General features: G+C 31.3%; 1 protein-coding gene across 3 annotated transcripts in view; it reads right to left on the bottom strand.

The window, feature by feature from the left end:
- Positions 1 to 26257, bottom strand: part of Brinp3 (BMP/retinoic acid inducible neural specific 3) — a 375650-nt gene that overhangs the window by 149975 nt on the left and 199418 nt on the right. For all 3 annotated transcript variants that reach the window (XM_015491686.2, XM_048809819.1, XM_048809818.1), the window contains exon 4: positions 20784 to 20974. In XM_015491686.2, coding sequence (XP_015347172.1) covers positions 20784 to 20974 — 191 coding nt within the window. The remainder of the gene's footprint in view (positions 1 to 20783; positions 20975 to 26257) is intronic.

The raw sequence follows: 26257 nt of genomic DNA, 5'->3' as shown, positions 1-26257 counted from the left end.
TTTTTTTTTTTTTTTTTTTGGTACCTGGGATTGAACCAGGTATACTTTACCACTGGCTACATTCCCAGCCATTTTATTTTATATCATTTCATTTTTTGAGACAAGCTCAAGCTGCTAAGCTTCTAATTTGAGACTGGCCTCAAATTTGTAATCCTCTTCCCTCAGCCTCTCCAGTTGCTGAAATTACAGGAATGAGCCACCATGCAGGGCTGGAATTACTTTTTAATGATATCAAACTAACTAGCTTTGTTTAAGTAATATAATCTTGGACAAATGTTGAGATTGTCCTCTCTTATGCTAAAACTAAGGGTAAATTGCATTCAGATCATTTATTCCCTTGTACAATTTTTCCAATACACTTTTCTACAAACTGATAAATATTAAAGTCAATAAAAGAGGAACTTTCCTAAGATTTTCCTCACTTTCCCAACCAGATAAAAACTGCTATGAATTGGGGTGAGGTATCAAACTTTCTCTTATCCCCTTTAAATAATAAAAATAAAGTTCTTTGTTAAATAGATAAAACGCAAGCCAAAGGGGAAAAAATAGACCTATAGATAACAGTCCCAGTGGTATCAATACTTAATGACACAAATCTAGGCAAAAATTGAAACTGATCACTCAAAAGGAAAGTTGTCAAAATTTGGGGTCCCTAAAATTCATTTTATTCCTTGAAATTTGGGAAGCTGAATTTTAGAATGTTCCAGAACTACTGTCTCCATTTGCCCTCCAGTAATTATGGGTGAAGTACATAAATTCACCAGAAGGTCTAGCATCCATCTCTAATTCAGTGAATTTTCATAAATACCAAAGAAAGGATTACTATATCATAGTTTAGTTTTTGGTGCCCTCTCTAATCACCTGATTTCTTTTAAAAGAGTAATAGAATTCTGACTTATGTCTACTCTCTAATCAAATTTATTTTTTAGAGCTTGTTCTTCTGTTACACTCATCTGCCTAAACTTGAACTTAAAATCATCAGTATAATTAATAGATTTAACATTTATAAAGTACTTAGTAAGTCAGTCACTGTTCTAAACAGGGCTATCATTATCTTTCTTTTAAAGATGATTAAACTGACACATAGAGAAGATAGTTAATAGAGCAAGATCACATAATCAATAAGTAGTGACACTGGGACACAACCAAGAATTGAAATTCTTCCTTATTCTACTCACCTGCCTCTTTCTTATATTGTGGGGCATGCTGAAATGCCGGGTATGTACAAATGTGTAGATGGAAAGAGAGATAAAGAACTAATTTCTTTCTCAAGTACTTAATTCTATTCCAGGAATGCAATGGAAGAAATTGAGAAGAACATGTAATGTCTAACAATACCTGTTTATCATCTGTTGAGAAGTAGTTGCACCAATATCACAACAGTGTGAAAGAGGTAGAGTACAAAATTAATTTCTGTTTCACTTAAGATAATATTTAACAGTATCCTTTAAAACATCATAAAAACAGACATTTCATAACTATGCAAATATATTCCAATTCCAAATAACAGTTTCCCAGAGCTATTATCAAATGTAAGCAAACCAATTCAGCCTTTCTTATATTCAGACAGTGGTGATTAAAGAAATGATAATTTTGAAAGAATTAAATTCCTACTAATTTAATCAATGAGAGAACACACATCACTTTATAGAACGGTTATCTGATATATTGTAAAGAGATTTAATAAATAGTTACTTTGTACATAGATTTTCCTTCTAAATATCTGTCTTACTGAACTGATATATCACAAATTCAACAAAATACATGCAACAAATATTTGCTGAGTATTACTAGTCATCATGCTACATGTTCTACACTTGGTGCTAACAGGCATTTCAAAGACAAGGATGAATCTCCCAAAGAGGTTTTCATCAGTTCCAGTGATGGATTTCCTAGTTTAGCTGGGCTGTAACTTGATGCTTTGGAGAACATAAAATAGAATATACAGAAGAAATATAAAGGAAAATAGCAATTTTGTGTTCTTAATAAAAGTAAGCTCTCTCAAAAAAGGGTTGTTGAGTTTTTCTCTTCTTCATTAGAGGAGCTGTTACTCAGCAGAAGAAATATGAGAATGTAGAAAGATAAAGGTCTATTGGAGATTCCTATGAAATTTTTCAAAGCTATTTGATCATCCATGCAATCATTGTAATCCCTTAACTCAGTTTAGTATTCTGAGACTCTGGTGTTTCTGCTTCTCTGATTACTAGCATACCAATTCTGCTCATGCTGAGTTAGATCCATTTAATTTTATAGCATTTATTGAACTATCTAGTACCAAGCTCTGGGTAGAGACATCAGAAGATAATTAAGTTATCTCTTGGAATAAAATAATTGATCTACAACAATATTTTGTATAGAAACCACTAAGACATTCCATCACTTTTACATGCTAAATATTGCTCTAAGAGTTTTTTTAAATATTAATTCCTTTGTTCCCTCAACAAAGCCATTTTCCCCTTATTCTAGAGAAGATGATGAAGAAAAGGAGACATGAATGTTGCACTTGGCTACTGACTGGCACGGCTGTGATTTGTACTCAGATATCCTGGCTCTAGAATCCATGTTGTTAAATATTTGAAGGAGTGATTGAATGGTTCAGATGAGGAATGTGCACATTTTTAAATGAATAAAGGTGTTGAATACAGATACTTTCCAGGGATGAGTAAAATGAATTCTGTTTAAGACAGTCCAAGTGGGAATACCAATAAAAAAGGACAAAATAAGCAGTGAAATTGGTACAGAAATACTAGGGATTCATTAATGGAAATCTTGGAAGGTCATAAGAAAAAGAAGCTGACAAACCAACGAAAGAATTCCTGACCAAGCATTGTGCATATTTTCTGATTTCCAACTAGGTCTGATATCAAAGTATTCTAGTCTAGAATTGGGGGTTGCTAAAACCTCAAAAGCTTTCAAAGATGTATAAGAAAAATCCTTCAATACATTATAATCCTCACTTCATGCCCTGACTTTTGACTTCATCATTATTTTAATCTTGGTGTATATCATTTCCCCTTATATAGCTATAACAGGACAGAGAACTTTATTACAATAAACTTTTATGATAATTTAGGAAAGGATCTTACCTATGTTTTCTGACTGTAATATGATGAATGAAACTGAAACTTCAGTTAACGCACAGTATAATCTGGCATTTGTATTTTACTACCTAGTAAGAAGCATTCTATATATTCACAATGGGAATATTTTATTTTTCTTCAGTAGATTTTTCTATTTTTAATTTTCTTTTTCTTCCCAAAGTTTGCTTCATGACTGTTACCTCAAGATTTTTGAAATTTTCCCATTGATAATAGAGCATTTTTCCTAGCATTTGAGTAAATGTTTTCATAACTGCAAAGTTTTAAGATTACAGGAAATATTTGCAACACTAAGGATAATGATTTTCCTAGACCAATCATTAGCAATGATTCTTTTTGATCTCCTTGTCTGCCTCTGAGCAGAATGCCTCCTTATATAGAATACAAACACCATAATTATGAGGATGATAAATGCTATCGAAGTTCTTTCCTCTGTGGCTGACCTATATACCTGGCAGATTTGTTTTGTACTTAGCTTCTAGAAAATCTCTTTTACAGGACACTGTGTGAAAATTAATGGTTTTGGAAAGCAGCATCCTGCAATAGGAGACCAGTTATTGAATTTGAAAATCTATTTCTTTCCACAATATATATTTTAAATGCTGTCATTTCTACACCAATGGAAGTTTGGAAGGTATCAAGTGTTAAGATGTAGTCATGAGCAAGTGGAGCAAAATCTGTTTTTCACATCAGGTTTCTTTCCCCTTCCGCCAGGCACTCAGGTCCTGAAGTGGAGCTGTATCTCAAAGTGAAACTTTTTTACCTTCCCAGATGCACAGCCCTGTGTTAAAGATTTTTGCATGGTGGAAGAAACATGAAATAATGCAGATAACCTCTAATTTTTTCCAATAGGAACTGACTTCATTATTGAAAGAAACAAGTTTAAACTAAAGGTGATCTCATCACAGGTTGTAATACATGCAATTGTGAAGAATTTTATGGATTTTATGAAGACACAAATTAAACTGTGGTTTAGTTCATTTTCAAGAGAGAACCAGTAAATAAAACAAAAAGCTAGAATTCCCCTAGAATTAGCACAAATATCTCATATCAACTACACAAAGTATCTCTTCAAAGGAGACACAGATTGATTGAAAGCAATAGAGCACACAATCAATAATAACTACAGTTCATTAGATGAGTGTTTCAGGAAAAAAAAAAGAGGAATAAAACTTCTGATGAGCCCACTGTGATTCCAAGATAACTGTATGCAAGTGTATGCTAAGTTTCACATCTATGAGGATTAAACCACAGGCTTACTACTCTGGGTGGGGGGAAGGGGAGACACCACTAAAAATGTCCAGCAGTCACTAAAAAATAAATAAGCAAATAGCAGTAGTAATCACTAGGAAGTGGGTGAGGCAGTGGTAAATAGCGCCTAGACTAGCTACATATATTATCCAAAATTTTCAATTTCCTACCAAAAATGAGAAATGATAAGAAACAGAAAACTATGACTCATGTACTAGAAAAGAAGGGGCAATATAAATCACTTGACTGAGACAAGTAGGTATGAGTTTTTACCAAAAAGACATCAAATTAGCCATTATAAAAATCTTCACAGAAATAAAGGAAAGCAAGTTTAAAGAAGTAAAGGAAGAAATAATAATAATTTCTTATCAAATACAAATAAATATGTAGAAACTATAAACTAAATGGAAATTCTGTAGTTGAAAAATATAACTAGAAACTTTTAAAATCTCAGCAGTAGACATTAACTTTTGAAACATTGAAACTAAATATTGGTGAATAGATATCATACAAGCCAAGAAACAAAGAGTAAAACTAATAAATAAAACGAAGAGACTTAGAGAAATACTAGATGACATCCAGCATACCGACATATATGGACTACGAATAACAGAAAGTGAGGAGAGGAGAGAAAGAAGAAAAAAACCTGAAGGTATAATGACAAAAAAAATCTCAAATTTGATTAAAAACAGTAACCTATACATCGAGAAAGCTCAATGAATGATATGAAAATGAGCACAAAGAAATCTACAAAGAGATATGATATAGTAAAAATGCAAACGTAAAAGACAAGAAGAAATTAATAGTTGTAAATTCCTCTGTTGATGAGATAATGGAAAAACAAAGAGAAACTAATCCTATGGTAAGCATAAGGTTGCTTCAACATCTGAAAATCAATTAATGTAGCAGCACATCATATAAACAGAATAAAAATTAAAGTGACCTGCTCATATCAATAGAGAAAAGGCATTGGACAAACCCAGCAGTAGCACCCTTTCTTGATAAACAGACTCACCAAACTATAAATTGAAGAAAAACTTCATTTATGTATTAAAAAGCACCTTACCCACAAATAATATCAAATTATCAAACATAATAGAAACAGAATGGATGATTTATTTCTAAGATCAGGAGCAAAGCAATGATTTTCATTCTTACCAAGTCTATTCATTATTCTTTTCGAGATTCTAGCCAAGGCAATTGGACAAGAAAAATAAGTAAAAGGCATACTGATTGGAGAGGAAAAAGTAAAATTATCTATCTGCAGAAAACATGAGCTTATAAAGAAAGATTTACAAAGAATCACTAAAAATAAATTGAACTAAAACAAATTCCCAAGTTTCAGGACACAAAATTAGTACAAAAACTCCATTTATATTTTTTCATAATTGCTATGAACAATCTAAAAATGCAACTATAAAAAATTCCCATTTATAAAGCATCAAAAAGAATAAAAATCTTAGGAAGTAATTTTAAAAAGGTAAAAATTTTTATATTAAAAAATATTAATTTTTAAAAAAAATTAAAGAAACTCTAAAGATTTCGTTAAAGATTGAAAGATTTAACATGTTACAGTGGCAATAATCCCCATATTAATCTCATGATTGAAATGCTTATCAGAATCTCAGATTACACCTTAGTGGAAATTGACAAGCTTACTTCATAGGAATTGTAAGGTGTTCCAAAAAACTAAATCAATCCTGATAAAGAAGGACTCATACTTCTTCACTTTAGAATTTAACCACAAAATAAAGGCTATTAAGAAACTAGTATTAAAATAAGAACATACTTATAGGTCAATGGAATAAAATTTAAAGTCCAGAATTAAACTTATAAATCTATAATCACCTAATTTTGACAAGGATGTCATATCATTCAATAGAAACAAGTCTTTTCAAATAATTACACTAGGAAGACTGATCAGTCAAATGCCAAAGAACAAAGTTGGACCCTTTTCTACCACAACATATACAAATTAACTCAAAGTGAATCAAAGATCTAAATGTGAAAATTATAATTATATAACTATTTGAAGAAAATATAAGGGTAGATTTTCAAGATCTTGTAAACTCAATAATTAAAAAAAAAATGTTCTTTAAAGAACATAATCAAGACATTGAAGGGCAACTCACAGAATGTGAGAAAAATGTTTGCAAATTTATATATCTGGTAAGGTAATCAAATCTAGAATATATAGAGGTCTCAACCATAAAAATTAAGAAATGAACAGAAGATCTTAAAAGGAATTTTCTAAGGAAGATACACAAATGACCAGTAAACACATGAAAAGATGCCCAACATCATTACATTTGCAGAAAATGCAAATCAAAGTCACTTTACAGCCATTCATATGACCAGAAGGAAGCAAGTCAGGTACTAATAGTCATATGAAAGGCAATGGTGACATTGTAATCCTCAGACATTGGGGTGGAAATGCAAAATAGGCAGGTACTTTGGAAGCAATCCCTCAGTTCCTCAAAAGATTAAAAACAGATCAATCACCTGACTCATAATTTCAACTCTTTAGTATATAACTTTGGAAAAACATTTGTCCACACAAATAACTTTCACAAATGTTTATTGTTACATAACGCATATTGCCAAATAATAGAAATAACTTAAGTGTCCATTAATAGATGAATGGAAAATCCATGTGAGTATACCCATACAATGGAATTTTATTCATTCATAAAATGGAAAACAAAGAGTACCTGATTTATATACAAATTGGAAGAACCTAAGAAATATTATGCCAAGTGAAAGAGGGCAGTCATGATAGTCCTGTATGATATGATTCTTATGATATCATTCTTATGAACATTTAGAATAAGAAAATCTATTGAGACAGAAGATAGATTAACAGCTACTTAGGGCTAGGCATCTGTGGGTGGTAGATAAGAGGATCAAGATCAACTTTCTTGGTTTCTTTGTAAAGTGATGAAAATTCTAAAGGTCACTGTGTTATGGTTGTAAAAACATACTAAAAACCACTGAAATGGACATTTTAAATAAGTGAATTGTAAGACAACTTATCTAAATAAAGCTGATGTTTTTAAAATGATTATTAAATGACAATTTACATAAGATCATGCCATAAGTATTATAATGTTCTTGTGTCATTTTACTGTAATAGACTAAATTAAAAAGAAGCTCAAGGAATATAGAGCTTCTATTTTCTGAATGTGACCCTATTTGTAAGGTCATTTACATTCTCTTTTAAAACAAAAATGTTTGAAACATTAAGTCAGTGCTTTTTGAGTAACCAACAAAATATTTGATCCATGCTCATGAAAATTTATATTTTTGTTTATATTTTGTTTTTAAAATGTATTTAAAACATTTCGAATATGCATTTTTACACTTTTTTTTTCTTTCTTGGTACTAGATTAAACCCAGGGACACTTTAACACTGAGCTACATCTTCAGCCCTTTTCATTTTTTATTTTGAAACAGGGCCTTGCAAAGTTGCCACAGTTGGCTTGAAACTCACAGTCCCACCTGCATTAGCTTCCTGAATGAGATTACAGATTGTGCCCAGCTACACATGGGTTTTTACATCAATATTTTTGGGCAGTTTGAAGTTCATAGATCAAATTAGCTTGATTGGGGTGGGGAAGCTCTTATCGAGGAATTTGGTGAAGTATCAGTTAAAATTCAGATCTCTCTTAATACATACAATACTGCCAAAATATCCAGTCACATGGAAAAATACCCATGCATTACAAATGCGTATACACACAGACAGCTGGGCACATGGTGCAGAATGAGGATATAATGAAGAGCATGAAGGGAAGTCAAATAATCTAGATTCTCTGGGAGGTCTGTAGGCCAGTTTTTGTTTTCTGTTTTTGTCTTCCAGAGTGATCAATGTAAGCATAATGTGAGACAGGCATATGGGCTTAGTAAAACAGTCAGACCCTTTACTAGTTTTATTACTTGACATTTGCTCCTTTGATATTACTTTAGAAACCATAAGTTTAATTTATATGTGGGGAGAAATAGAGTTCAAGAGTTTATTGACTTAAAGGATTGCCTGTGAGAGTCTTTTTTCCAGATCACTGTTTCTAATAAACCACCCAGAGTTCTAGTAGAAATATAAGACCTCTGACACAAGGCTACTGAGTCCTGCCTCTCATCTCTAAATGAAGGTTAAACGCCAAAAAAAATCTACATGAATTTAGTGACCTAATCCAGATTCTTAGACTGAAACAAAATAAAGTGAAACAAATAGCTTTATTTTCCTGTTTAAAAGTAGGTGATCATGATCATCATTGAGTCTTTTGCTCAACATCTAATTGCTTTTTATGGAGAAAATGATGTACTAACAAGTCAAACAAACAGTAACACTATCAGAATAAGAACATTTTCACAATAGATAGTTAACTTCAAAAGCTTGAGGCACTGACCATACTCAATCTAAGAAAGCTGCCCTGAGTGTCATTAGAGAGGAAACTATCTTTTCTTTCGCCTAACGTTTCTTTGAGAGTAATTTTATGGGCATTGTCCTGCTGATGCTCTCTTAGCCCAACTTCCTCCAAGTCCAATGCATTCCATCAAAAACAAAAGGACACCTGATAAAGGACCTTGAAGGAAGGGATTATGAGTGTTCACTTTTGCCCCTTCTGTGATGAAACTTGATTGGATCCGTTAGAGAATGTGTAATTTTGTCTATTTTTGTTCAGGTTACACTAATAGAAGCATATTTTGCCTAAGGGAGGGTGCTAGTTATTTAAGTTTTATATGGAGAAAACAGTTTTGAAGCCTGTTGAGACTGAATCAGGCCTTGAAATAGAACTTCTGAAATGTTTCTAAAGTCTCTTGCAGGGTGGGGTAATGCACAATTCTGGAGTCCTTGCATGACAATAGAGAATGATGATAGAAATACAGAGGAGCATAAATAAAATTCTTGAATTCTTACTACCTCCAGGAAGTATCCATGACCTCATATGGGAAAAGAAGCTAATATACTGTCTTGAAAAAGCACATAACTATTATGGTATAGAGCAGGGTATTAGCAATGAAATATCAGAGGCTTTTAAAAACAAGGACTTTCAATTCTGAATGGGATGTAAAAATAAAATAAAATTTAAAAATCACAACAGGCTATTACTTTCATCCTAACAAAGAAAACAAGTCAGAAAAATTCAAATGCAAAGGTTTTTGTTTGTTGTTTTCTTTTCTTTTTTTTTTTTTAGTAAAAGAGAATAAAGGACTTTGCAAATAAACTATAATCCAGAAAATGATGGAAGACTTCATGGGAAGGAATGGACAAAGGGCTTTCATTGCAAACAGAGAGGCAGGAGTATGAATCTGCCCATGGTAAGGTAAAGGAGACCTTGAAATAAAATGTAATGGCCATTTTTTTAAATTGATATGGTAGATTAAAATACCAGGCATCCCCAAGGTGAGCATGCCCCTACCCCTACCCACAAAGTGGGCATCCATTACCTTTCGCTGGGCTCATGGCAACAAGTATATGAGCAGCTATGTACAAAGCAGAAGACCTGAAAGAAATATTCTCTAAAGCACAGGAGTCTTATCCATGTACAAGCCCTATGGCAATAGAAAGTTTAGGACAGACAAATGAACTGAAAAACAGTATAAGGTACTTTTGGCCTTCATCAGTACAGGACACAGAATAGTTAAAAAAAAAAAAAAAAGAACAAAAAGCTGAAAAAGATGACTAAGTATCCTAGGCTTTCAGCAAGTACCCAGCATTGACCTTTGACATTTCAAATCCTAAGACAGTGTGGCAAGGTGGCAAGGAGTACCATAAAAGCAAAGGAGGTACCTTTTGGTACAAATATTTGTTTTATGTGGTTTGAATGAAACTGTTGTTTAAGTCTATTACATTCTTGCTGATATTTTGTCTTTTGGTTTGGCAATGATTAATAGAAGACTGTTAAAACGTCTGTTATTAATAACATTTCTTTCGATCTTGTTACTTTTTGCTTTCAGCAGTAGAGCTGAGAGTTCATATGTGTTGAAGTTCTTCTATTGAGAGCATAAATATTTAGGACTACTGTAAAGCAAAGCTAATTTCCCACAACCTCAGAGACTGGTAACCAAACTACAAAACAGAAATGGATTCTCTGTGGTTCAGAGTTGGCAATTGTGTTGTAAAACAGGTGGCTACCTCTTGAATTTCACTGCTGGCCAGATCCTGAGTCTTGTTGAAAGAAAACTATGAGTGCTAATTACAAAACCTTTAAAGCCTTATATTGATAAAGTAAGTCAGACACATTGAAGCCCTGACACATTTTCAGAGTAAACACTATTCATTTCAATATTTTCTGATATTTTTGGATTTGTTTTGACTTTCTTTTATTTTACACATAACAAGAAAATGTGAAAAGACAAAAAGAATGCAAACTTAATGTATAAGGCAAAAGAAATCAATAGAAGCAGATTCAGATAAAAATAAGAGATTAGAATTTATTTGATTGGTTTTGAATTGGACTGGACTGATAAGAAAAGAGAATGAATAATTTAAAAGACAAATCATGAGTAATTAATGAAATTGAAAAAAAAACAGGAGAAAAAAAGAACACCAATGTGAAACAGTCCAAGATTTTAAAGCACCCTGTAAAATAGCCTAACAGTTCCAGAGAAGAGGAAGAATAATGTAGAGGAGAAAATATAATATTCCAGGATAGTTCAAAAGTGATAGAAGTTATTAACCACCAGGTGTAAGAATTTTAGAAAAGATAAATAAAAAGAAGACCACACCAAAGCATGTGAAAGTAAAACTTTTGAAAATCCAAAGCAAAAGGAGCTTCAAAAAGAACCAGAGACAGTGAAGTCTTACTATCAAGGGAAAAAAACAAAACAATGATTAACTGTTATCATCAGGAAAATGGTGATCAGAAGATAAAACTATGATAGAAAGGGGCAGGACAAGAAGGATGGGCTACTACAGATAGATGATAGATGGCTGGACATGTGTACTATATACTGATAGATGAATTGGTACTTACAAAATACAATAAGAATGTTATAAAAACATGGATACGTGCATGTAAAATACAATAATGGAAATACTAAAAATAATGAACTAGATTTAATTGAATATTTGTATGGTTTTCAGTGAAATATTTTGTCACATTTATCACTGATGATTTAATATTAATAGTTTTGATGCTATAAAAAGAGAATCAATTTTAATTTCAATTTCAGATTATATTGTACTTTGCAACCTTGGCAAATTTCCTTTTTTAGCTTTTGTACCTTTTAAAAACTCCATTGGATTTTCAACAGAACCACTTGTGTCATCTGTGAATAGACAGTTTTACTTATTTTATGAAATCTGAATGATTTAGTTCTTTTCATGCCTGAGTGCACTAGCTAAATCTTAATAATAATATTTAATAAAAGCAGGAGTAGTAGATATCCTTGTCTTATTCCTGAGCTTAGAATAAAAACATTCACCTTTCATCAGTAAGTGTGATGATAGCTGCAAGGTTTTACATAAAAGTCCATTTTCAGGTTGAAAATTTTACTTTATCTCCCTTGTTTTCATTTATTTAAATGAAATAAATGAATATTTGTTTTAAAGTTTTTATGTCTCTTGAAAATGTTCTACTTGTCATCTCTGTATATATTTAACTCTGTCTCATCTATATATGCTATCTTTAGTTTATTGATGTGTTAATTTACACTATTTGATTTTGTTTAAAGTTTTTATGTCTTTGTTTAAAGTTTTTATGTCTCTTGAAAATGTTCTACTTGTCATCTCTGTATATATTTAACTCTGTCTCATCTATCTATGCTATCTTTAGTTTATTGATGTGTTAATTTATACTATTTGATTTTTAATGTTATTCCAACTGTACTTTTGGAATAAATCCCAAATAATAGTATGTAATTATTTGGATATACTGTTAAGTTCAAATTGCTTTAATCTTGCTTAGAATCTTTGTATTCATATTAATAGCAATATTTGTAGTTCTATTTCTTGTAATATCTTTGTCTTATTTTGGTATCGATGCAATGCTGGATTAAAATAAATAGGTAGCATTCATCTCCCTTGAACATTTTAGAAGAGTTTGTGTAGATTAATATTATTTCTGCCTTAAAATATTTGTTATAAATCAACAGTGAAGCCATCTGGGCAAGAAGTTTTCTCTGCAGGAAATGTATTTAACTAAACATCAATTTGTCTAATAAATATATGGTAATTCAGGTTATTCAGTCTTGAATGAGCTTATGAAATTTGGGTCTTTCAAGTACTGTGTCCACTAGATCTCAAATCAACAGCACAAATTTGTTCATGGTATGTCTCATTAATATTTACATATTTGTGTCATTTATAGTAAGCCATCTCTCTCATTTCTTATTTTGGTAATTTGTCTCTTCCCTATTTTGTTTCTTGATAATTCTGGCTAGATATTTATCAATTTTATTTATTCATTTTTTTTAAAAAAGGCTTTTGTTTCTTTGATGTTTTTCCCTATGGTTTTTGTTATCTAAATTGTCAATTTCCAAGCAAGTGCAGTGTCACATGCCTATTATCCCAGCTACACAGGAGTCTGAGGCAGGAGGATGACAAGTTTGAGGCCACCTGGGTAATTCAGTGAGAATTTGTCTCAAAACAAAATTAATAAGAAGAAAAAGGGTAGGTAATGTAGCTCAGCAGTAGAGTGACCATGGATACCATCAAAAATATCATTTATTCCATTTTGATTTTTTTTGATTGCTTGCTTCAGATTTTTAATTTGATCATCTTTTCCTTTTATTACTTTTTCCTAATACAAATATTGTTTGCTACAAATTTCCCATTATATACTGTTTGGGAAACATTGGAAAGATTTTTATTTATGTTGTACTTCATGATTTCATGACATTTCATACTCCTTTTGATTTGCTGTGTGATCTATGGACATTTTAGAAGTGTATTATTTAGTTTAAATATTTGATGATGTCTCTGTATACCTTTCTGGTACTAATATTTGTTTTATGTGATTTGAATGAAACTTTTGTTTAATTCTATTATATTCTTGCTGATTTTTTGTCTTTTGGTTTGGCAATGATTAAGATAATACTGTTAAAATATCTGTTATTAATAACATTTCTCTCGATCTTGTTACTTTTTGCTCTCGGCAGTAGAGCTGGAAGCTTCATATGTGTTGAAGTTCTCCTATTGATAGCATAAATATTTAGGACTACGATTCCCTGTGGATTGACTAGTTTATCTTTATGAAGCAACTTTACCTGGGTAGTAATCTTTTCTGAAACCTAGTTTCCTTATGTGAAATGGCCATATGTGTCAGTATAATATATCTACTCCCATCCATTTACTTTTAACCTCTTTTTTACATTTCAAGAGATTTCCTTTTAGGCAAGATTAAGTATGAATTTTCTAATATTTTTAATCCAGTGTAGCAATCTGTGTCTTTTAATAGGACATTTACACTATTTGTATTTCATGTGAATATTGATATGGTAAGATTTGGTTCCATGTACTTACATTTATTTTACATTTTTCTCATTTGCTCTTCTTTTCCAATTATCTTGTTTTGTCTTGTATTTTTAAAATATAATTCTATCACCACACTTTTGTCTTATTAATTATAACTTTGGTATTTTACTGGTTGGTTAAGATTCATGGTATTCATTCTCATGAGCCCACTTTCAAATGATATTATACCATCTCATTGATAATATGAGACCCTACCAATGTATTCCTCCAGTTCCTCCTCTAAGTCTTCATGCTACATTTGGAATATTGTTTTCTTCTTTCTACATGTGTTATAAATCTTATTATACATTGATTGGTTTTGTTTTAAAGAGTTGATTCTCTTTTAAAGAGTCTGAATTACTCATGATAACAATACAATTATCTATGTAGGTATACTTCCCAGTTTTCTTTATTTCCTTATATAGACCTAGTATCAGTTTTCTTCTTAGGGAAACAAAGAAAGCGTAAACCTCTCCTGCCTTTTTCTTACTTCAGGCCTGCTGTTGAAATTCTATTTATTTATTTATTTATTTGTTTTAAATTTACATATGACATTGGAATGCATTACAATTCTTATTACACATATAGAGCACAATTTTTTATATCTCTGGTTGTATACAAAGTATATTCACACCAATTTGTGTCTTCATACATGTACTTTGGATAATAATGATCATCATGTTCCATATCATTTATAACCACATGCCTCCTCCCTTCCCCTCCTACCTCTCTGCCCTATCTAGAGTTTGTCTATTCCTCCCATGCTCTGTCTCCCTATCCCAGTATGAATCAGCTTCCTTATATCAAAGAAAACATTCAGCATTTGGTTATTTGGGATTGGCTAATTTCACTTAGCATAATCTTCTCAAACTCCACCCATTTACCTGCAAATGCCTGGCATTTGCTGTTGAAATTTTTATAGTTTTTGTGCACATTTGAATATATTTTCTTTTTTTTTTTTTTGAAGCATTTAGACTATACAATGAACTCCAAACAGGAAAATTGGTGATAGCTAATTAAAATTAACTTATTTCCCCTCATATTGGTTTGGCTTTATTTGACTACAATATGCTATGCTGTAACTTGATAAATTTTTCTCATGCTTGGGGTTGTTTGTCCACTTTTTTAGTGTTTTCTGAGAGTTTTTAGTGGTTTTAAAGTCTTCTTTATTTTATCTTTAGCATATGGCTTCTAAGTTGGTCCCATGATGCATTCCTCAGAGGATGCACATCCCATATCATTCTCTCCCATTGTCACTGAGATCTTAGGCTTGTTTTAGCAACAGTATGTGAGCAACAGAAAAGTGATTGATGTATGTGATTATGTATATGTGTTGATAACATATGAGATTGTAATATCTTGCTAATAGACTCTTTTCTCTGATGAAATTGAAGAAAGAAACTAACTGGTATAAATTATGGAGACAGCCATTTGGCAAAAATTTAAAGGTTACTTCCCACCAACAGTCCTCAGGAAATTAAGACCCTCAGTGTGGAAACCTGCAGGGAAATCAATGCTATTCACAACACAAATATGGAAATGAATCCTTCCCAAGTTGGGACCAAAGTGGAAACAGCTCTGGTGGCACTGATTGGAGGAAGTAGTTAAGCCACGCTTAGCTCTGGACTCTGGACCCAAAATAACATGAATTTTATTTTATAAATACATTTTTATTATGGAAACCTATATATCTTTCAATTGTGAGATAGAAGTGAATCCTATTTGTTAGCTTACCCTTGCATAGAAGGAGATATGTCTATTCAGAGAGGTTTTTGCTTTAGTGTCAATTATTTGCCTTAATTTTTTATTTTAAGAAACTTACTTCAAATATTCTCTAGAAATGGAAAAAATATAATTATCACCCAATTACAACATAGAAAACATCAGAAATAATGCTTTGATCTTTGATAGATTGATAACTGAGATATGTGATGGCCTCAATGAGTATATAGTTTCCTTCCAAGGAGACAACAGGTTTAATTAGAACAGAGCTGGAAGAAACTGAGTGCAATAACGCCTGATGTGAAAAACTAGAAATTATATCATCCAGTTTTTATCTTTTCCCATGATTTCTCTACCTATGATTTATTGCAAAGAGCAAAGAAGCTACCATTTCATAGCTATTATATGTAAACCACTTTGATTAGAAACAAAACACAAATAAAAAAATAGATTCTGCTTTTCCTCTCTAGAATTTAGAACTGTGGAAAAAAAAAAGCAAAGAAGGGATTAAAGAACAAATACCTAAAAGCAGTATTTTTAAGAATTTAATAATGACCCTATATTTACATGCATTAATTGGAGAGAAATAATATCCTTTTCTTTCCAAGACATTGAAACAGGTAAGCATGTGTATATAAAAAAGTTAGAAAAACTTTCAGTCAAATTTATCAAAGGTTTCCAGTTTGTTAAGTCTTATTTATTCTGCAAAGTAATTGGATACTTAAATTTATATTAGAGATAAATTATTTTTTAAAGTCCTAAGGGCATTTGGTATTAAAAAAAATCAAGAGATAACAGGTATTGACCAGGTTGTTGAGAAAAGCAATGTTATATACAATTAGGGGGATTATAAACTGGTATAGCCATCATGGAAGATTATGGAGACTTTTCAACAAATTAAATATAGAACTATCGTCTGATTCAGCAATTTTGTTTCTGGGTACATAACCAAAAGAATGAAATCAGAATATTACAGAAATATCTGTGCTCCCATGTTTATTACAGCACTACTCATAATAGCTAAGGTAAGGATACAACATAACTATCTTGTTCATGGATAAATACATAAAGAAATTGTCATATATACATATACATTGCACATACATGGGTGGATGTGTCTACAATGGAATGTTATTCAGCTTTGAAAAAAGAAGAAAACCCTGTCTTTGTGACAACATTGATAAATCTAGAGACTTCATTCTTAGTGAAATATGCCAGACAAAAGAAAAATATACTGCATGTTCTCTCTCATATATAATCTTTAAAAAATAGTTGATACAGACAAACAGAATAGAGGGACAGTTGGTTTGGGGGAAAGAAAGGTGTGGTTCAAAAAGTATAAATTTGCAGCTATGAAAGATGAAAAAATATAGCTATAATAAACACCATGAAGACTCTAGTTAATAATATTGTGAAGTACCAATGAAATTTGCAAAAACAATAGATTTACGGGCTTTCCCTAGTTGTAAAACTATGTGCAATAATGAGATTATGGATATGTTAATTTGCTTAACTGTAGTACCCATTTCACAACATATATCAAAATGTCACATTGTGTGTGTGTATATTATTTGAAAATGTATTTTCTTAAACTAGAGTATTGTCTTGCAAAGTTAATTTTAGTATTGTTTCTACTTTTTCCTAGATATTTTTATCAAAATTTTTAAAATAGTGTTATTTAAAAAAATCTGATTTTTTTTCCTATGTTAAAAAAAACTGGCAGCACAGTGAATGTTATCAGTAATTATTTAAGAAAAATAAAAATTACTATTTTAAAACTTTTTAAAGAGTTAAAATAATTTAATTTTACTCATTGCAGAATTTTAAAAACATAATGCATTGTGGAAACACTTTTTAAAAATGCTTATGCTATACTTGAAGTCAGGTGACATATTCAATTTTCCCCCATATAAAATATATTTTAACTTTCTCATTATTGTCAATTATATAAAAGTTTATTAGGCTATCTCAAGATAAACTATAAATTAGTAAGATGTATTTAGATAACCTGAATCCATTGAATTGAATCTTCTAGAAATAATATTCAATTCTATAAATTATATTTGACATGCTACTAGACTATAAATAATATTGAGAAATAATATTATAAATATATGTCAATAATTGCCCTAGTGTGACAATTAATTAAGTTACATGGGTATTTGAGCCTCTGTTTTCTAATTTATAGATGTGTTATTGAGCCTCGATTCACATCTACTTTCATAATTATGAGCAATAAAGACAACAAAGTGCTCTATTCCATTTCTTAGAAACTTGTTCATAATTAACACTAATTGCCCAACTATTTTACATTTTGCAAGAATGCACATGATAAATGCTTGCATGATTTTGCAGATTTGATTATATTTTTGCTGTTGTCTGGAAACAATTATATTTGACTCTATTTTTTAGCAATACTTGGTCTCTTGAATTCTGTGAATCAAGGGACAAAATCATTCACATTTATTCAAGAAATTAAATGTCCACTACATGGCAGTAAATAATGCAAATTAAATCACCAAATGAAAGAAATTGTGGATCTTGCTACACTTAGATTGATTCTTTAAAATATAAAGGCAATAAATTGAGCCTTTAGGGATTACATAATGGAATTCAGTTCTAGGTTTCAGAGACACTGCTTAGGTACTTTGCATTGGATTATTTATTTGACTGTGAAGAATTTTCTTAGTGGGATGCCCTTGGATTCAGCATGGCCCCTGCTTCCACACCTTCTTGGTCCTTTATATCCTGTTAAATTATATTGAATCACTTGGAATGTTAGAATTTTAAAATAGCAAATCATATATTTGTGTAGAGGTATATTTGCTAATTTACCCCTTAAAGAAAAGGAAATATATTCTCCCTAGAAAAACACACAAACATGAGTGTGCACATAGATTAAGAGATGTGTAAACCTGCAGTGTGGGAGCACACCAGTCAACTCTGCTGCTCCTTTAACACAGCACACCAGCAAGAGGTCTTCTCTAGGATGCTTCAGGTTAACTCAGATTGCAGCTAAACCTGACCTGGAGGATCATCAGTCAACTGTTCTGTCTGGTGATTACAACTGTCTCAGAAAGGAATTCCCTTCACACCTAAATTAAATCCATAGAGATCTAGTGACCTCTTGTCCATCCCATTACCACTTCCTCACCCTTTTCCACCTGAGCACTTTCATGCCTATATTCATAGCCAAGTTGTTGCCAGCTAGCACACATCTCATTTCCTGTTTTCCTCCATTAAAGACAAATATGAACCTCTGTTAAGAACTTCTCACCACATCATTCCCATTCTGTTCTGTTTCTTCCCCCTGATTTAAAGCCCACCTCACCTCCTTTCTTGCCATCCACAGCACTCAATACACACCTTCAGATACCTCCTCTGAATGCCTAGGATCTCATTTCCACAGTTAGTAGAGAAAGGGCATTCTTTGGTGCCTGTCAAGGTAAGGCTGTTGACTCCCTTTCCAAGATACTCCTTTGTCTTTTTTCAGAGCTGCTCCTAATAATACACTTCCTATTAAAGTCCTTTCCCTTAGGAGGCTCATTTCTACAAAGTAGAGCATCAACTCTATGAATTCCTACCACCAGTTGTGTCACCAGTGTCTAAGAACAATGCTTTTATGCAATAACATGCCTCCTTAAAATGTGCCTTTGCAAATCATAAGTTTAGACATGAAATGTGCATGGATATTTCTTGCTTAGTATTAGTATAGAAACTCTATTCTATAATTCTACTTGGTGTTGAATAAAGAAATCAATAACTATATAATAAACTGCACTTACAACAATGCTTTCTTCTATTAGAAAATACAGTTTAAGTTACTTTAATATCATTAAAATTGATTTCTGAGAAAGTCTATTTCTTCTCAGCATCCTCAAGCTAAATATCTCTAACAATATCCTACCTTACAACATTTTTAAATTAACTAAGACACCCAAATTTGTGCTGGTTATATTTTTATCTATACAGCATAAATATTATTTATGTACTTGGTTGCTCAGTACAACAAAGTCCTAGAGTCAGAAGCAGACTAAGTATATTGTGTAATTTACACTCACAGAAATCTTTTCCCCAGCCCTGTCTACTAGTAATATTGAAGACACACATGTCAGAATTTTGAATTATTGTTTGTATAACCCTTAAGCTAAAGATGTTTCCATAACAACTTTTCCAGTATATCCAGGACAAAAGTTATACTTCAGTGTGTATCTTTTTGAAGATATTGAAACAACTTTTCAACCAACTGAGAAAAGTATGCATACATTAATTTTAACTTAAAAAAAAACAAAATGTTCTATTTAAGGTCTGCTTTTAGCATTAACTATAAAATGTTAGATTTGAAGAGCTTAGGAATGCTCTTTATATTTTATTTTGCCATTGTTATCTTAGTCTATGATCACACTGTGCTGGGTCTTGCTTAGTTTTAACAATGACTATTGGCTACACAAAATAACATTTGACCTAAACTTCCAGATAAATGTTTTTTTTTTAATATTTAAAAATTTATGGTTCCAGTTTGAGAGACCACACATTCCCTTCTCTGTTTCTCTCTTCCCTTTCCTCTATCTTCCCTTCTGCCTCTCATCTTTTTTTTTTTTTTTTGTTATTTGTTTGTTTCAAACTTAGATCTATAGTTATTTTCCCCTTTTTCACATTTAGTAAATGTAGCTTTAGTATACATAAAGTCAAATGAGTTTTGTAAGCACATGGCATTAGTGACTCGTTTTTTTACTTTTAGAAATTTACAACCAAATACTTAATTTCTTAATATATTTTACTTTTAGAAATTTACAACCAAATACTTAATTTCTTGACTGTATCTCAAAAACATCTTCCAGGATTTCCTGATGTTATTTTTTGCCATTGACAACTTTGGGCCTAATAAATCCCATCTTTTTAAATATTAAAATCCATAAAAATACAAAAAAATGATATCATTACAATAAATGTGTTTCCAAATATACTTTGTGAATGAGTCTGTGTACCTCAGGGTAAGCTTAGAAAATTCAAATATATTTATTTCAATTATTCTTGAGCATGAAAAACCAGGACTCAATAATGAAGGAAGAAATTATGTCAAAGTGCATATGATTTCATCTTAAATATATTACATAATTTGGACCAAAAGGAAAAGCAAATATATTTTTGTAATGTGATTGTTTAAAACAGCGATTTAATCAAATATTTAGAAATGCATTTTGGAGATGGATGAAAAAAGGAATAAGACAAAGCTAGAATGAACTCATTCATACCTTTATGGCAGTGGATGCAATTTGAATGTGGTGAAGTCTCCGAAGAGTGCTGTCCCTGTCAATGAAGTAGGAAGCAGCAAGTTGATGGAGGGTCTCCAGGGTGACAGAAGAGCTGTTGGTGCTGGTATCGCTTCCTTCCGATCGCTTGCTCAGCTTCCGCTTGTCCACAAAAATGGTGAGTGACTCCTCTCCTGCATTAATAATAGTTCAAATTATTTCCATTTCCACATAAAACCACTATTTCATTTATCTGCTAATGAATGAGCATGCTTAGAAGGCAAAAACTTTTGTAATTTTTTAAAAAAATTATGAATATTTCCAAATACCTAGAAAGAGGCAGGGATGTTAAAAGTTTTAAATACACACTAAGTACATAAGTATAAATATAAATTTGCAGAATAATTTCTCTGGATTTTGCTGAAATCCTCATGTAGTAAAACTTACCTAACTTTCATATGGCACAAAAGCAAATTAAGATTTTACAAAATGAACTTAGGTAGAGTTGTGTGGAACTGTATAAATCCAGAAATATTTTACCACTGAACAACCAGTCAAAACAGAAACATGAAGAAACAGAAGTTTTCAATTTCACCTTTAAAGTGTACAGAAACTATTTATTCATATATATAGTTAGAAAATATATGAAAGAATTCAGAAGTTCCTTCCATATGATGTATTAAAATATAGCACATTAATAAGCTCTATGGAAATCAGTAAACTCCATGAAAAATGTAGATACTGGCAATGAATTCTCAATTGTGAAACTTAAAGTATGTTACAATTCAGCTACATTTTTCAGTGTTCAAATGTTAACAAAAAATATCCATGTCACTTAAGTTAGATAAGAAGAACTCACAATCCTTAGACTTTATACTATTGGATATTCATCTTGCATGTAATTGTCAAGCTTGCTTCTCTCTCTTGGGAGCCCATCTGTTCCACTGGCATTATGCCCATATACATATTGACAAGCTAGTTTATAAAAGGCCAAATAAGATCATCTATTTGAGTAGTTAACATTTCCCCTCTATCTTACAAAAGGTACCACTTGTAAAATGACATAGCTCAGGTGATAAAGCCAGTTCTAAGAGCATCTGTGTCTCTATAAGAGATGAGGTCAATCCATGTCAGAGTAAGATGTCAACAAACATTCATGAAAATTACATTCCCAGTTTTGTATGCGGACCCTAACATGCACGCTAGAAGTCAAACATACCAAATAGAATAGCCAAAGAAAAATTGTCAAGAATATGAAATAAGTGAGTCTAACTGTGACAGCATTAGTTCATGTGCACAATGAACAGTTTTGGGGTGGAAGCTTCAGAGTGTGAAAGGATGTATATATATAAAAAGCTACAGAAACAAAAAGCCCCAACAATCATTCATTACTAGTAAAGGACCAAATAGTGTGGAAATTGGATGACCATTGAATATGAGAAAAATTCACCCTTATGCCACATTTTGAGATAATTCCAAAACAAATACACACCACAGGGTTGTGTGGATCCAAGAACTCCTAACACAGTTCTATCACTAATGCAGGAAGGATGTCTCAGAAAGATTAAAATTAAAAGGAAAATCTAAATAAAAAGGAAACAAAGCTCATAATTCTGACCTGAGATCTTATAGAATTCAGGCCAAAAATTATTAAATGAGGAAAAAGAAAAGTTCTAAGTGTGCATTTCCTTGAGACCTGAGAAACTGCTTTAATAACACTTTTCATAGAGCAGAAAATTCAGGGACAATAGATGTGCACTGCTAATATTTGAGACTTTAATACACCTATCTTATCTTGAGGTGGCTAAAAGAAAACAATAAGCAAACAAAAACTGATAAAAGAGCTCTATACAACTTGGTCCTTAAGAACTTATAGGTAAATATTGAACATTATATTAATAGTAGAGGCAAAAATTTACTTTAAAGTAGTTATATTGAAGTAAAAAAAAGCTCATTTTCATAAATTGATGTTCAAGAATATGAGTTTCAAGAGTACACAGAACATGTGCAAGATGATGGTAAACTTTATTACAAATAAATTCTTTGTAAATTAGAAAAATTTGAAAAGCAAATATAGTATCATTCACCAACTACCATAATATAAAACTAAAATTTGATAAAAAAAATAAGATTTCTATGTAGATAGAATCCATATAATATTTTAATATGGGATAAATGAAAGTGAAATTATAAATTTTCAAGAAAATCATTACACCAGAATATAAAGGATTAAGCTAAGGCAGTGCTCAGAGAAATATCCATAACCTTAATTACACATTACATACATTGTGAAAATAAAATATTAACTACATAACTAAAACTAAAGGAAATGTGACAAAAACAAGACTATGTAAAATAAAAATCAATTGCTAAAGAAATAAAGCATGTATTAATGAGTTTTTTCTAAAAAATAGAAATTATAAATCCCAAAGTAGCATGTTTCAGAAGAAAAACAAGAAAATATGACAACTAGTAAACCTATTTTTTTTCAGTGGGAGAGAAAAGAGAATAAAGAATTGACATAGTAAACACATAATAAAACAAACCTTTTTAAAAAAATATGAAAAGAAGAATTTTGTAAAACATTTTACAAATAAGGTGTCACCGAACCCCTGCAGACACACAAACACCAACACAAAATGCCAAAAACCCAAATGACTTCACACAGAAATTTTGCCAAAATTTCAAGGGATTGAACTCAGAGGCACTCAAACACTGAGCCACACCCCCATCCCTATTTTGTATTTTATTTAGAAACAGGATCACACTGAGTTGCATAGGGTCTCACTGAGTCTCTGAGGCTTGCTTTGAACTCGAGATTCCCCTGTCTCAGTTTCCCATGCTTTGGGAATTACAGGCATGCTCTACCTGGCCCAGTCTCCAACTTCATTTTTATAAACATTGTAAAATTGGCACAAATACATGAAAAGATCACAAACATATACAACAGATTATATTATAATTTATGAGTATTCCAATTCATAAATAAAGCAAAAGCAAATAGTATCCAAGTTTAAATTTGAAATTCTTATGTTATGACCCAGTAGGATCATCCCAGTTAGTACACACATGGTTCAATATTAGGAAACTATTAATATTTATCAATTCAACATAATAATATATTTAAAAATAAAAAAATCCTGACCACCATGATGCTTAACTGTATTTGATGGATAATTATAATTATTCCTGACTGACTAATTAGGACTTAATAAATTATCTTTAAAATGATAAAACGTGATCCTCAGCTTTAGAGCCAACATCTCACTTGATGGTAGAATTCTGGAAGTACTCCAATAGAAATCAGAACCAGACAAACATATCCCCAATGTTTAAAACTCTTTTTTTAAATAAAGTAAGTATACCAAAATGGAAATATAATTTTATAAATAATATAAACTTATTGCAAATCAGAGAAATAAAGTAAGGAAACAATACTTAGAATTCTGATTTTTTGCAGACAATATGTTTACACATGTGTAAAATTCAGAGAAATCAATGAACAAAGAACTGTACACTATAACAGAACTTACTAAGGCAAAAGTCAAAATTAAAATATTACAAATTAAATATACAACTGTTAACAAATTATAAGTACTAATGAATAAAGACACACTAAAACAGCAGGAAAATACAAAACATATATTAGAAAAATTGTCAACCAAACCTGAAATTTGCAAAATAGTCCTTAACAGATACTATGACTTTTTTTAACAGCCATACTCAACATTAAATTATGCCAAATTCTTTTCAGTTAATATATAATTGTAATCTGATTAAAAAACAAGCAGGTCGTTTTTATTTCCTGGAACTAGTTGGGTGAGTTCTAAATTATAAATGGAAAATTCCTTAAGTAAATTTACTGGAAAAAATTTGTAAAAGTGAGAGTGAGAACATCTCATCATATATGAATATGTATTAAAAGATCTATGTACATAAGGAGTGAGTATTAATATAGGAATAAATAGACAAATGTAATGGAAACAATCCTTAAAATAACAAATACATAAGTAAAATTAGCATAAAATAAGTCTGGGGAGTAATTGACTAGGGAAAGGTAAACTTACTAAATGACACTGTGACATCTTAAATAGTCATTTGAAAAATAAACTGTATGATTGTATACAAGATAAATACCCAAGATATAAATATATAAACTTTTAATGAAAAGAAACCATTCAACTACTAGAAAAAATATGAAAACACAGATTGAGAAAAACATTCATACTTAAGAATTAAAAAGTAACAAAAAATTAATTAAATCAGGTAAAACCAGAATATTTTGTATCACAAAACACTATAAATAATACAAATTTTACATTTGTAAAGTATATTTAAAACACACAATATCAAAGCGTTAATCTCTGTACAACTTAAGAGCTTCTAAAGACTCAAGGAAAAGAAAAACAATATTCAGAAAGGAAAACAGGAAAAGACTGGGAAAAAATGCTCAGGTAAGAAAAGATAAAAATAAACATAAATCAAAATATGTATAGATTATTTCACTATTCTGGAATTTTCCAACACCCCAAATTTTGACAATCTAAACAAAGATATAGGAAAATGGCAAGCAATCAAGCCCTCTGATACATTGCCAGTAGGATAGCAAAATAGTAGAGTTCAGAAGAAGGGAAAATTGATGATAGTTTGTAACAATTGACTCAGCAATCCCACTTTTCAAAATCTACTTCAAAGAAACTGTAGAAAATACTCAAATAATTTTCTCACTATGGTTTTGTCTTTAGCATTTGGAAACAATACAAACACCTACCAGTAGGAATAAAGCATGTTACAGCCATCTGGAAAAATACTGTGCAGCCAGGAAAAAGAAGCAAGGATACATATCTACACATTGACATGAAGAAAGTCAAATGAATAAAATGTTTCACAAGAGGCCTGTTTAAATAGTAAAAGAAAGCGGAAAGATAGAAATATATGTGCACACTTCTTTTGTTAAAAAATAACAAACACTGGAAGGATTAACCAAATATTTTTATAAATATTCACCTAAAAGGAGAGGAAGGAGATAGGATGAAGTAATGCCTTTGGATATACCTTGCCATGGTGTTTAGGCACTGAAAGTCTTTTAAAAAGATAATCTTAAATGAAATAAATAAATAAATAAATAGAGAAAGCCACACACAAAAATTAATTGTCCCTAATTGTGTATTGAGTTCATAAAATAATTAAGTTATGTAAGAACATAGACTTTTATTTTTTCATTTTTTTTTTTAATTTTTTATTGTGGGTTGTTCAAAACATTACAAATTTCTTGACATATCATATTCCACACTTTGATTCAAGTGGGTTATGAACTCCCACCTTCACCCCATACACAGATTGCAGAATCACATCAGTTACACATCCATTGATTTACAAATTGCCATCCTAGTGTCTGTTGTGCTCCGCTGCCTTTCCCATCCTCCACCCTCCCCCCTCCCCACCTCTCCCCTCCCCTCCCCTCCTCTCTCTCTACC

The sequence above is a fragment of the Marmota marmota genome, unplaced genomic scaffold (genome assembly GCF_001458135.2).
Source record: "Marmota marmota marmota unplaced genomic scaffold, marMar, whole genome shotgun sequence".
NCBI classification, from domain to species: domain Eukaryota; kingdom Metazoa; phylum Chordata; class Mammalia; order Rodentia; family Sciuridae; genus Marmota; species Marmota marmota.
This window is presented reverse-complemented; position numbering and strand designations above follow the sequence as displayed.